Source organism: Desarmillaria tabescens (genome assembly GCF_030435595.1).
Source record: "Desarmillaria tabescens strain CCBAS 213 chromosome Unknown EV420scaffold_7, whole genome shotgun sequence".
NCBI lineage: Eukaryota > Fungi > Basidiomycota > Agaricomycetes > Agaricales > Physalacriaceae > Desarmillaria > Desarmillaria tabescens.
The window spans coordinates 706165-719828 of NW_026848306.1; the positions used below are offsets into that span (position 1 = coordinate 706165).

Below are 13664 nucleotides of genomic sequence, written 5' to 3' on the forward strand. Positions count from 1 at the left end.
ACCTCTGCAATCTAAATCAACTCAAAAATTCTGGGTTCTACCACCGCGTAATGTTCGGGTCTACATTTCTTGCAAGGATGGCAACAAAGCAAAGAAAACTATATCAAACTTGCGCGAAGAATTCGGCCCTGGCAAAAATTTCCTTTGGACCTGACCACCCGCTCGACCATCAAAGACTTCCTATCAAGGTGCTCAAATTTTCCCTCTCAAGATGCGCAAGATGTACTTTCAAATTTCACAGTCAAAGAGACCGAGCTGCATGTTCTCTTCAGCAACGCGTGTACGGCCGCATTTTTTCTCTCTAGTGTCATAACTAAATACGCATCTTCAGTGGCGCCGTGATTGAACTTATGAATCTGCCGAAGAACCAGCTTACGAGGGGAGGGCTCGTCTTTCAGATGGGCATCAAATCCAATCGGTATGTGGCGGCCGCTTGAAAAGTGCGAGTTTTATCGAAGTTTTCAAGCCGCTTTCTCTTGACTCTATTCCTCCTCTCGACCGTTCACACTGGGTGAAAAAAGAACCAAACCGTCAAACCCTCTTTCATCGCCACCGAACCTGTGTCCAAGTAACCTATGACGCATTGTTCAAGGAACAGGAGTGCCCACCGGGATCGCCGCGAGCGCGAATTTCAGTGATAAATTCTTCATCTTCATTGATCCCTTGTTCTAGATGAACCATGTCTTCTCAAATAAACTCGCACGTCGCTATGGAGAATAGGGCATAGTGTCCGCCTGTGTGAATCCTGGAGTTTCTCGGAACGGAACGGGGTACGTACTGGAACGCCGCGAGGTTTTCATCCAAACAGCACCAGCGAACCGTGGTTTGGAATGCGTTGGTTTATGACGGTGCGTAGTCCGCATTTCATCTCGTCAGCACAAGGTACATAGTGTTAAGATAACAACAGCTCAGTCAGTCACACGAAGATGTAGTGAACAGCTGTATTAAGTACGCTACCTGTTAAGATAACAACAGCTAGATGAGTGTAGCATAAGAAATAGGTAGCGAATGATAATATGAATGATATACGCACCTCAGTCAGTCACACGAAGATGTAGTGAACAGCTGAGGTGCGTAGAGGGGCAAACGCCGTAGTTATAAGGATCGGGAGAAAGGAGGTATAGTCTAAATATAGTAAGTAGGAACATCGAACGAGAAATAATGAGAATACTGGTAGGGTAGGCTGAATCCTCGACACTCCCCCTGAAGCCTACGCCCGTAGGATTCTATACCCTGGTCATCCCCATCCTCTTCAGTAACTCGGTTGCCCGTGGCTTGGGAACGCTCTTGGTGAATAGGTCGGCTAGATTGTCCTCGGACGGGATGTAACGAACATCCAGCTCGCCAAGCTGAACGCTATCACGAATCCAATGATAATCCATAGCAAAATGCTTGGATTTTCCGTGTCCTTTGGTGTTCTGCGTCAGGTTGATAGCCGAGTTATTGTCACAGTTCAGACGATACGGGCGATCCTTTGACAGTTCGATCTCGTCCAAAAACGAACCCATCCACAACGATTGGCGACCTCCGTGGACTGTGGCGACGTACTCTGCTTCAGACGTCGATAGCGCAACTCGTTTCTGTGACCTTGAGCTCCATGCGACAGGACCACCTGCCATCGTGAATACATACCCCATGGTTGACTTCCCCGACGTTCTATCATCGCCATGGGATGAATCCACGTACCCAACAGGAGTTAGGCCATCATCTTCTGCGTTCCCTCGATGGTAGGTGATTCTATACTCGATCGTTCCCTTTAGATAGGCGAGGACATGCATAGCGCGGCTCCAATGTATGGGACGAGCATCCGAGGCGTATCGTTGAAGGTAGTTCGTGGCGAACGCAATATCAGGTCTCGTTCCGTTGGCGATGTGGTTCAATGATCCGAGAACCCCGCGATAATCCTTGTCCCCCATAAATTCCTTATCCGCATTAGGGATTGGTTGGGGTTGCGTATCCAGATTCATCAGGCTTCCAACTGGAAGCGGAGTCGCTTTCGGCTTGCAGTCTGACATCCCAAAATTCTCTAGGGTTTTCAGTATCAAGTTCTTTTGATGCAACGAAATAGCACCAGTTTCTTCGTCGAACTCCACGGTCATTCCAAGAACGCTGTTATGCTTCCCCAAATCCTTAATCTCGTAGACACTCCCAATTTCCTTCCGAACACGCTTGCCTTCCTCCATAGATGTGGACGCGCCAGAAACGTCGTCCGTATATGTACATGTGTACGTCCGTTCGGAACCATTCTTGAGAAGGCGAACACATGGATCCGCTCGTGACTGTTTATGGCCTTGCGCGGTAAGGGTGTTGTTGAGTTCGTGGAACCACGCATTCCCGGCGTCCATAGTCCCATACATCGCTCTCAACATCTGCAGGACGTAGTCTCCCTTTGGATAGTCCCTGGTAACTATATCCTCGTATCCTTGTGGCAACGATATGTAGTTTTCACCTTGTGGCTCTGCATTTAGATATGCGCCGACGAAGTCTATAAGCCAAAAATCCAGACCATGAGCAGCGACAACCGCAAAGAACATCCGTAAAGATTCGTATCGGACGACTGCTGCGAATGAGTCGTAATAATGGAGTCCTTTGATTTGCGTGAATCCTTTGACTACGAGTCTAGCGCGTCGTTTGAGGAGCTCAGCTGTATCCCCATCGAGTTTCTTATCGAATGTCCAGCGAGTATCAATCACTTGCATCCATGGTTCTCTCGGCACAACTCTCCAGACATCTCTTTCTTCCATGCGTCGAATCTCTGCATCCATAGCTGGCCTCCAGATCTTCGCCTTGGTCATAGCTTGGTTGTAGTCATCTGGTACCCACATGTCATGTCTATCAACGATATTACTGATTTCCGAAGCTTTAAGGGCAACAATGTCTTCAACGTCGTCTTCATCAGCGAGTAGTGGAATGGTATTATCGTTTGCCCAATTGTTTCCCTTTCGTTTGGCTTCTTCTTCACGTTGGGCATACTCCTTCGATTCAAGTAAGGCTTTAGTGGGCTTTGGTATGCGGGACGGACGTTTTGCAGGCGGTGGATTAACGTGTGGTTGAGTTGGAGGTGCTTGGATGGGTGCAGTTGGCAATTGGGCTTGATTGCGATCAGGGCTTGGAGGATCGATCGGTGGCTGTGAGTGATTCTCGATCGTTTCTGCGAGTGGTTCGATGAGGTCTTCGTACGCAATCTCCCCCTCACGAAGAGAAACGGTACGAGTAGGACTTAGCTCCTCGAAAATGACATCACGAGAGATGATAACCTTATTCCCAGGTACGTCATCCAGAAGAATCCTGTATGAACCATGCCCTGCCAAGCCAACAAACCGTCCCTTCTGTCCTCGCGGAGATAACTTGCTGTGGCCTTTCGCTGCAGGGATTTTCAGCATAACACGTTGATCCCCAAACTCTGAGGTGGTTAACAGTTTGCCGTTTACCGGTCCATTCCTCCTCTGGAACCTTCCCTGGGTGCCTTGATGATGGCAGCAGATTTCCAGCCTTTATCGCATAGTCGCAAGCCTCGGCCCACCACCCATCAGACATCTTTGCTTCTAGGAGCAGTATTCGGACCGTCCCAAAGACGATACCAAGCGTCCGTTCAGCCATCCCGTTGGCTGCAGACGAATAGGGTGCTGTGAACTCAATGATCACACCCTTTTCTATGCCCCACGTCTTCCATAGGTCATTGCGAAACTCGTTATCGCACCGGATTTTCTTCAGCTTCTTCCCTGTTTGTCTTTCTGCCATAACAGTGAACTGATTTAGTGCCTTGATGGTAGTTTCGGCCCTTCGATCTGAGATGTAGTAAGGCGTTCTCCGAGACGTCGCATCATCAGCGAACACGAGGGCATATTTCGCTCCCCCAATGGATTGTACGCGGGCTGGGCCCCAAATATCAACCATCACCCGCGCTAAAACCACTTTCTCCGGCACCACGTCAGCGTCAAATGGCCTTCTTCTCTGGTTTCCCAAAATGCACGGCTCGCACTTTCCCCCAGCACGTTCAGTTTTCGCAATGTTCAGACCATCCACAAGCGTTCGTTTTTCCAACTCGGTGATTCGGTCAACTCCAAGGTGTGCAAACCGCATGTGCCACGTTTCGATGGGTACGGCCGCCTCTAGTGATCTCGCTGCGAGGGCAGTATATTCCTCACTGCGCATCAACGTCCCATTAATTGCGTATAGGTCGTTTACCAACGTCGCCGTGAACTGGGGTGTCCCTTTCTGGTCTACGAAGGTTGCTTGGCTGCCTCCGAAGGTGACGAACCAACCTTCTTTGTCCAGTCTGCTAATTGAGATTAGGTTGGCAGAGACGTCTGGGCAATGGAGGGCCTTGCTGAGGGTAAATACGTTCTGGATACCTGCCACTGTTGACTTCAAGGCTACGGTGCCGATACCTTGTATTTTCAGAGCGGCGCCAGCCTTCGAAGAAGTTCCAGTTGTTTCACCAAGCGGCATGTAATGGAAAAAGCAGTCTTTGTTTTGGATGAAGTGGGTGGACGCGCCAGAGTCCCCGTACAACAGTGAGGTGTCTACAAACCCTTGACTAGCATTATTGACCATCATCGTTGACTTCTCTGCTTCCAGTGCCCTTTCAATAGACTTCAAGGTTTCGTCGTCGATGATTGCGCTCAATGCGGTGACATTGGTGTATACGGAGCCCGCCTCGGATGATGACGTGGTGGCTAGGTTTGCGGAACCAGGAACGGGTGCGTCCCGTTTCCCTTTCCACCAGGGGGGATATTGACCCTGTCTCCCTCCCCCTAGTTTCCAGCACTCGTCGAGGGTATGACCCAGTCCTTTGCAACTCTCGTTGGCCGTGTGAGATTTGTCGGACCTAGGTGCTGCGCCTTTCTTTGAGGATAAGCTTTGGACTTGTAGGGTTAGCGCTTGGATCGATGCTTGGAGTGCCTGTATGGTGGACTCCTGTGTAGATGAGGGGCTGCTAACGGAGTTCCGTCCGACTACTCGTTCGCCGTGGGCAATAAGACGTGCGATAACGACCATGAGGTTGTTCTCGGCATAGAGCGTGCTGACGACGGGGTCCCAAGTCTCGGGGAATGAGTCTAGCAGAGTCGTCTTGAAACTTTTGTCGTCAATGCCTGCTCCAGCGTCGTTGGCCTCCTTTCGGAGCTTTCGCATCCTTTCAATATACCCTCCATCGCCGCTGACCTTTTCCCCGTCTTGGTATTTCACGGCTTTCAACGTCTTTTCCCTACGGTTGCGGATTAGGTCCGAGTATGCGCCATAATCAGTCTTGAGTACTTCCCAGGCCATGTGGGATGGTTTGTGAGGGTCGATTCCGACGCCAAATACGTCCTTCACATTGTGAATGATTGAGGCAAGTGCAACGCTCTCGCGTTGGGCGTATTCCAGTGAGTTCGGGGTAAGACTATTGATGGGGGTTGCTGGTAATGGTGCGAGTGTGGCGCCAGGGATTGCAACCTTGTTCTCCCAGTAATTGACGAAGCCTCGAGTGTTTCCTTCGGTCATCATGACCATTTCGAAGGTTGCCCAGTTCTCGCCATTGAATTTCTCGTCGTCGTCGAGTTTGATGGGGAGAATATGGTGAGAGGAGGTCGTCATGATAGGGGGTGTATGGAGTTCAGTATGCACAGTCTGTGCGGATTATTGAGTCTGTTTGGTAGTACGTGTGTGTTGTTGACTAGGAGGGATGAGCACGGGGCCCAGAACCTGTTAAGATAACAACAGCTCAGTCAGTCACACGAAGATGTAGTGAACAGCTGTATTAAGTACGCTACCTGTTAAGATAACAACAGCTAGATGAGTGTAGCATAAGAAATAGGTAGCGAATGATAATATGAATGATATACGCACCTCAGTCAGTCACACGAAGATGTAGTGAACAGCTGAGGTGCGTAGAGGGGCAAACGCCGTAGTTATAAGGATCGGGAGAAAGGAGGTATAGTCTAAATATAGTAAGTAGGAACATCGAACGAGAAATAATGAGAATACTGGTAGGGTAGGCTGAATCCTCGACACATAGGACATGTCGGACCGTATGCTCAAGCCTGCGCCCTACGGTGCCCTTACTCAACGACTCCTGAATTTGGATGGAGGGATACTGTTCATGCTACCATCAGCTGTGCAAGTGCCAAGACCTGAAAAAATCGTATGGAACGGTGACAGACCTCTTCAACGCCGTGCACATCTGGTACTTCGGCCCATTAGTCGTAAGTATCCGCCCTATGACTTGCCTATGACCCGGAAGTTTGAATATAACAAGTCGAACGATATTGCTTTAGAAGTCTTGTACCATAGTACGAATTCCTAAGGACGTTCTTGTCGATCGGCTTGAACCTTCGAGCTTCAAATTACTCCATACAACCCCACACTGACTGTGGGAGGCCAGATGTATGACCATTCAACGTGAAGGATTGATCGTTACCCTCTTCAACCCCTCGAACCTTCCCCAAACCTCGCAGTATGCTGGAATATCTTCAAACAGTTTCCTCCTTCATATTATGGCGAATAGGATTTGTGAATTGAGTTACGCTTTACATAAGGCATGGTGATAGTACAAAAACCAGGAAACGAAATAATGGCCTAGTGTACATATGGGACGCTCATAACTATTAATCTTACTGGCAACGAGCATGAGCACTATGCGTCGAAGAGGAATAGAAACCCCCACCAAGAACGCCTTGAACGCATCTTTGGACAATAGTGGGCTGCTGAGGATGAACGCCCGAGACTATGTTATCGATAAGACATTGCATGATGGGGATTTTGAAGAACATGGGCGTGCTACCACGCATGGTAATGCCAGGGTTAATCTCTTGTTGTAAAGGAGCAGGGCGGGCGGCGATACGGCTAAGATTGTTTTGGTGAAATGCAGCAATCGCCTCAGCGATCAGTTGAGGCTCAGGGTTAACTATATTAACGGTGCGCCTAACGAGGAACAGGTAGGCTTGCCCTTGCTCTGACATTACGCAGACGTCTTAGAGCCGCACATCTCAAATGAGAGTTCTTTGCGGCAGTGGATAACCCCGTCAGGCTCGTCAAAAGCTAGTAGACGCAAGAGAAAGGCGGGAAGTCGTCAACCATGAACTCTTCACCGGTCATGGCATCATCGAGATAGGCAAAGAACAAGCGAGTGTCGTGAAAGAGCGGTGCGCTAGGTCGATCTACGTGGCTCAGAATAACGGTAGGAACATTGGGCCCGGGCAGTTGAGCGACACTGAAGAAACCGGGAACATCGACGCCGTCGATCTGGATTTTGAAGTACAGCAGCTCATTTCGACCCCAGGCGCTACCAGACTTTGCTGAGACAGTGAGATTGGCCATGGAGGCTGACCACACTGTTCTGGATTGGTAATACATCAAATTGAACGGATTTTAGCTGTAGTACGAACGTCGTTACGTTTCTTTTAAGGAGCACCAACGACTAATAAAACAAACTTCCTTCCTATTTGGAAACCCAGGTTCTCGAATTTGGCTTGGTGAAAAACAAACCATCAACTTTGTGATAATGAAAGATCGCGGCGTCGGTGCCCGACAGACGATTTGGAAGATGATGAACATCCTTGAAGACCTTCTTGTCAATCGACTTGAACCTTGGAGTTTCAAATTACCCCACACCAACTGTGGGGCCGTGGGCGCAAAAGTCACGCGAACCGGCAACAACTCCACCGCGATATTTATCCTTCCGTACCAGCACCTTTCCAAGAAAAAAGAGACAAGTCCCTATGACCAAGTGTCAGACGCATGGCCATACGACATGAAGGATGAACCATTACCCTCTTCAACGATGAGATGATTCCATCCTCAAAGTTATACCTCTTCCAACTGAAAGCTCAAAAACTCATTCATCTCCAGTACATTTACAGTGCTATCTGCTGGGGTCCCGATCTCACCGTTAATCTGTATCACCAATTCCTTCAAAACACTGCTGGTCTCCGGTTTAATACAAGTCGATATTCTTGCACGGAACCTTGAGCTCTTTCCCATCCTCTATATCAAAGATGATTCGAAGTAGAATTTAGACCAAGGATATATACTTCGTTATCAAAACGGGGCAAGGCCTTCCACCTGCGCTTTGATTCTCAATGCGAGCCGCTTACTCATGAACCTAGCCTGAGCAAGGTTTCCTCCGAAGGTATATATGCCAGCTTTAAAAACCACTGTATCAGTTTTTGCAAGCAATAAAGTGATCATGGGATACGTACAATGCCCGGTAGGTCTCGCAATACCCTTGAGTTCTCCCTCGGAATCAAGGCCCCACACTTCGCTGATGTGTTCTGCTTCTGATCCAAGGATCTTGATGGCCGTGGTCTTCATATTTTGGTATCCCGTGGCTAAAATCACGATATCCGCCTCGACTTGCGTTCCATCGTCGAAGACAAGAGTGTTTTCAGTAAAATGGCCTGATTCTTGTTAGAGTTTGCTCTTGAGTTAGGACGGCATAGCCTACTAATTTCGTGACCCTGTTTGATCTTGATTTTCTTCTCAGCGATGAGTTTCGATGCGCCAACGTCGATGTCTAACGAAGATCAGTGAATAACATAGCAGAAAGGTAAACGCTCCCTTACAGTACCCCCCTCCCTTGCACAAGTACGTCATCATCAATCCCGCCTCGTTTATACCTAACCGTCAAATCAATGAAAAGGTAACTTGGCGAACATCGAGGAGGCTCACCAGTGTTAAGCTTGAACCCAGCTTTCCGCAATCCTTCCAACAAATCGCGATCTAGTTCAGCGATTTGCTCAGTTGTATGCTTGTGCAAGTTGTACATGAGAACAGGAAGCGAGAAGTTAATGATATCGGCATCTTCTGTCGGTGGCGTGTCTTCCCCATACAATGGGCTAAGTAAGCATCCGACACCAGTAGAGGATCTAGTTAGATGTTATGACATGTAAATCTAAAGCGAGTACTTAGAGAACCCACATAACGTAGGTACTGGACCTCTGTACGATCGTGACGTCTGCGCCATGTTCGTACAAGTTCTGAGCAATACTTAGAAGATGATCAGATCCATGTCAATTCAAGAGCAACGAGCTTGACACACTCATGGCCGCTATTGCAACAACCGACGACAATAGCCTTGTCGATAAGAATATCAATACCCCGAAGACCAAGGACCGAAGACAACACCATCAGTTCCTCACCTTCTTATCTTTAAATCCTTCTCCAGACTTGAACTGGCTAGAATGATAAACAGGACCTTTGAACACACTTTGGTCTTTGAACGTGGGGATATTTGGCTCTCCGCTGACTCCCGTTGCAAGGACGATGAATTTCGGTTTGATGACCTGGTCGGGACGTCCCGTGCGGGATATCGTCACCGTCCATGTGTGAGAAACCTCGTTGTATGCAGCCGACTTGATCGAACTTCGTGTCCAGATGTTCAAATTCATGATGATAGCCTAGATATAGACCGCTCATAAACTTTCTGATGGTTGAAGTACATCGACAACATACATATGCTTCAAACCAATCCGCAAGCTTGTCTTTGGGTGAGCTAGATGTAGGTTAGTCAACTACGGTCACGACATAGAATGACCGGGCTCACAATATGGGCCAGTGGTCGGGGAAAGGGACATAAGGAAGGTGGTCGAACCAAACGGGATCTGCAATGGCAGCATATCAGACCGTTCCTTTGAGAGTAACGGGGAGATAGGGCCCACCGTGCAAAACAAGAGACTTGTACCGCTTTCGCCAATTATCACCAACTCTATCATTCTTGCTGTCACGTTGTCAGGATGATAGATTTGGAGAAGTAAGAAAGAAGACTTACTCGATGAGGACTGTGTTGATGTTGAGTTGTTGAAGTCGTGCGCTAAGGGATAGGCCGGATTGTCCCACTCCGACTATCAGTACTACTGGCTCTTCGTCGTCAATACGGTCCGTGTGGTTGGTATAATTGACACCGGAAGGTCGCGTCTGGATCAAAAGTCTTTAGACTTTGCCTTGCAAACAAGATCACCGAAGGTACACACCTTCCCCTGCCTCTCTTCATGTTCCTTCAGTTCTTCGATTCCGGTGTAAAGCGTTCTGAAAGATAGTCGAAGGACAATATCAACAACAGCTAAAATGACTGCTTACTTTGCTTTCCAAAGACTGTCATGACTGTCCTGCATCAACCGGAAGAATCCTCGTCCTCGGGCGACGTCGGTTTCAAACGTGAATAAACATTGTATCCAAGTAAATCCTAGTCGTATCGATATGGTACAAACTTCGCAACGCGTGTAGAAGAGGGCTTACCAGGCTTGGCCTCTACAAGGACCGGGTCACCCTCAAGTTTCAACTCACGCAGCCCGGAGCTCTGTAGGCGACTGTCTGTTTCCAAGAACGTCTTGATAGTCGAAGCAGTATGCAAGGTGCGAATATCCCACGACAGAGTAAGAAGGTCGCGCCAGTATCCATCTGAGAAGAGGCAAGAAGAGACAGCGTTTGCATCCTGCGAATGTATAGCTTCCGAAATCGACTGGAACCACCGTTCTGCTATCTGAAAGAGTGGTTAGCGGGTTGGCTTTGGGAAACACATATACTTACAGATGTGGGTTCGGTGTCCATTTCAACACGAAGAGGATCAAAAGAAGTTCGACATTGGGGGAAAGGTATAACGGCACACCTAGCGCCGCTAGAAGATCTGAGCTTGGAAATCCTCAGTCGCCGGATACAGTTAGATACTCACGGCAAATCGTGTGGATCCCCAATCCATTATCCTACTATTCAGTTTTACTTCCAGCAAGTCTGGTGACTGCCGCCGTCTACGAGCCGAACACGATTCTCATGCGGATCCTGCTTCGTCTGGAGATCCATCCCAGATGACAACGGAGTTGAACGTTTTTTGGCGTTATGAATGCTTAATTTACAGGAAACACCAAGGTAAGTTTGGGGAAAAACTAGTTTCGGGAGGAGAGTACTATACCTTTCCGGCACTTGAACTGATATATCTCTTCCCCGGGAATGGAGTCGACTCAGGGTATGGTGACCCTTTCATTAGGTCCGTACAATTGATTGTTATGCATGGGGAAGGAAAAGAATGTTCGGAGAATATCGGCCGCCGGGTCCGGGTAACGTAAAGCCGGACCACAAGTCCTCGGAGTCGACGGTCCTCGACGCTCTTCAGTCTCCATCGGTTCTGCGTTCGATTGAAGTAGATGATATACGTGCTAGTTCAAGATGTACGAAGCACGTACAGGGGCGTAACTTTGAAAGGAGCGACGAGATTTCCTAGGATTTCCCTGGTATTTCAAGCGGAGTGTGAAGGCCTTCCATAACTCCCCTCAAATCCCCCCCGAGTCATAGAGACAGCCGTCGCTCGGCCAGGACCTTAAAGCAGCGCGTCAAAGCGTAAGCAGGAGAGGTGCTTTCCAACCCAAGCACTACAAGCTTTAGCCTACTGTAAACTCAGAAAGGTCATCGCCTAACGGGGAGAGACCAGTCGAATGTACAACATTCAAGTTGCACGCATGGCAGTCGGCTTTGAGGGTCTTGTTTCTTCTGTAGTTGGTTAGCACCCACACAATCGCATTTCGATTTTCACCTCAAGGTTCAAGTTGGTAACTGCCCGACATGGATATCGATTATCAGTAGGTCTACCTTTTCAATAAACAAACGGAATCCTGTACTAGAAGTGAGTACGCCAACAATCGAGTACGAACGATTGAATCCGAACCTGACTAGCGACGCGCTTATTCCACCCTCAATGTTATACCCCTACTCCCCGCAAGCGGAAACCTCGCCGCTATCCATGATGCCCATAGCTGCGGAACAATCACCGTGAGGTTCGTTATCCCCATTGACCACCCATCTGTCCGTATCACCAATTGGTCAAGATTGGAAAATGTAGATCTCGCCAGCCCCTTGTCGATGGCACTGCATAGAGCGTCATTCATCGCGGCAACGAAGTCCGGATCCACAACGTCAAGAAGGATATCCTTCAACTCACGGGCCCCACATATACGATAGAGGACCAGCGGGACGCTGGACTTGGGCGGTCGTCCAAATTTATCGAGCGACTGCCGCCATATCCCGCTGAAATATATTGCGCGAACGTGGAGGAGGTTCAATTGCAAGGAATCAAGGCTACTCCAATCTCCTTCCATGTCACCACATTCCCGCCACTCTACTTCCACTAGCGAGCCCCGCAACCCATGCAGGAGCTGCTGCATGATTAACCATTCATGTTTCGTCCCAGGCATCCTCAAAGACAGCGCCTCGACTGAAGGCATCGCAAAAGCAAAATAAGAGGACACCTCACCCCGCGAGGACTTCAAAGCAAGGGTGTCAATGCGTAGTCTTTTCAGATAAACGAGGTGTTGGATGTATCTATACACTCCAAAGTCGGGAATAAAGGTATCCGGTTCCGTATTTTTGAATCTGAGCTGCTCCAGCGTCAGGTCCTCCAACAGTCTGAACTGACTGAGCACGAAAAAGAGTTGTCGTAAAGAGAAGAAATGGCATTTTGCGAGTTTCAACGTGGTCATTCTGAGGCTATCCGGAAGGAGGTTGAAAGGTGCCATGAAAACCCCCTCGTCACGTCCTGAAGGCATAGGATGGACTTCCAAAGCCGTATGGATCTCGTGGTTGGCCAACGAGAAGGACAGCGCCGTCACTCCGGGCAAAACTCTCAACAGCTCAGGCAACCATTCACAAAACCAATCCTGTACACACCCCCGGTTCATTCCAAGGATCAAACCACGGATTTCCGGCGAGTTAATGGAAGTTATGGGTCCAAATATTAGCTGAAGGAAGGAATTTGCCCTTTCGGCGCTGTTGATATAGGTGGTCCTGAAATAATGGTGACGTGATCGACGGACCCAAGAACGACATACGAGGCTACAGCTGAGGAGAGTGGATCGGTCCTCGAACTCGGCGCAGAAGTCGATGATGGTTTCATAGAGATGTTGAGAGAGCATGGGGGATTCGTGTCGTCGTTGGGAGTTGAAGAACGGAAGGAGTTTGAAGGCCGGTAACAACGCCACCGGGAATACCGGTTCGTGGTCGAACTTCTTTATGGCTTTCTGCCTGCACCGTATTTAATTCTCAATGCTAACCTCTTATTCCAGAACTTTACATGAACAAGGTCAACGTTTTTTATGCTCCAATACAGCTTCCATAGCTTACGATGTCCACTATGCCTGTCTATCTCATTCAACTCTCCCTCATAATCCCATACAAGCGGTTGTAAATCTGTATTTCGAAAGAGTGATAGTAACTTTAATAACAGTGTTGAGTCACTAAATACACGCTATGCTATACCTTGGAACTTACCCTTAAAGTCAACATCGTATAGTCACAGTCAAAGGCCTCGTTTCATCTCTTTTCATCCTGAACTGAAGGCAGTCGGCAATAGCATAGTGACCTGAGAGATTCCACCAAGTGAACGTCAGCTGAATCGTCAAGTCTACAGAAAAGTCAGTGCTTCATATTCGTTTCCGATAGAGCGGTAAAGGGGACAAATCAGAGGTTCACACCAGCAGGTCATCCTGAATCTTGTTGAATCTTGTAGTTGTCATCGCGGTGAAACTTGCACTGGCAGCATTGACATGATTCGGGTCAAAAATGCTTGGTACAGACGATGACACGGTCCATGAATCACGTAGTCGAGTCTATCACAGGTAAGTAGAACTTGAAGACCTACCAATCAAATGATACTTCCTCCGAGTCCTACCATGATGCTCGACATCACACTTTGTTCT

The 13664-nt window shown here is 48.5% G+C and overlaps 3 protein-coding genes across 3 annotated transcripts; all 3 read right to left on the reverse strand.

Annotated features, from left to right (window-relative positions):
• Window positions 1-6596: 6596 nt before the first annotated feature.
• EV420DRAFT_1638603 (uncharacterized protein) lies at window positions 6597-7302 on the reverse strand (the record flags this gene model as incomplete). The annotated part of the gene is made up of 3 exons (XM_060476849.1): window positions 6597-6906; window positions 6969-7023; window positions 7074-7302. 3 exons carry the CDS (start codon window positions 7300-7302, stop codon window positions 6597-6599), a joined length of 594 nt encoding a protein of 197 aa, XP_060334989.1.
• A 720-nt stretch (window positions 7303-8022) lies between these two features.
• EV420DRAFT_1638604 (pyridine nucleotide-disulfide oxidoreductase family protein) lies at window positions 8023-10530 on the reverse strand (the record flags this gene model as incomplete). Its single annotated transcript, XM_060476850.1, has 16 exons — window positions 8023-8126; window positions 8184-8381; window positions 8429-8497; window positions 8547-8600; window positions 8653-8849; window positions 8902-8970; window positions 9023-9057; window positions 9123-9380; window positions 9436-9475; window positions 9527-9584; window positions 9642-9700; window positions 9752-9897; window positions 9954-10008; window positions 10060-10165; window positions 10219-10462; window positions 10510-10530. The coding sequence occupies 16 exons, from the start codon at window positions 10528-10530 to the stop codon at window positions 8023-8025; spliced, it is 1713 nt and encodes a 570-aa protein (XP_060334990.1).
• A 1035-nt stretch (window positions 10531-11565) lies between these two features.
• On the reverse strand, window positions 11566-13236 carry EV420DRAFT_1519479 (uncharacterized protein). Its single transcript, XM_060472108.1, has 3 exons — window positions 11799-13236; window positions 11647-11747; window positions 11566-11596 (listed from the first exon to the last, which is right to left on the reverse strand). The coding sequence occupies exons 1-2, from the start codon at window positions 12879-12881 to the stop codon at window positions 11655-11657; spliced, it is 1176 nt and encodes a 391-aa protein (XP_060334991.1). The 5' UTR covers window positions 12882-13236; the 3' UTR covers window positions 11566-11596; window positions 11647-11654.
• Between the last annotated feature and the right edge of the window lie 428 nt (window positions 13237-13664).

Bases quoted from the DNA above. Each gene is read 5' to 3' on its own strand.
- EV420DRAFT_1519479 (XM_060472108.1), bottom strand. From the start codon at position 12,881: ATGCTCTCTCAACATCTCTATGAAACCATCATCGACTTCTGCGCCGAG. The intron at 11,748-11,798 runs CTTGACCAATTG...GGGATAACGAAC, and splicing joins CGAGATCTACATTTTCCAAT to CTCACGGTGATTGTTCCGCA.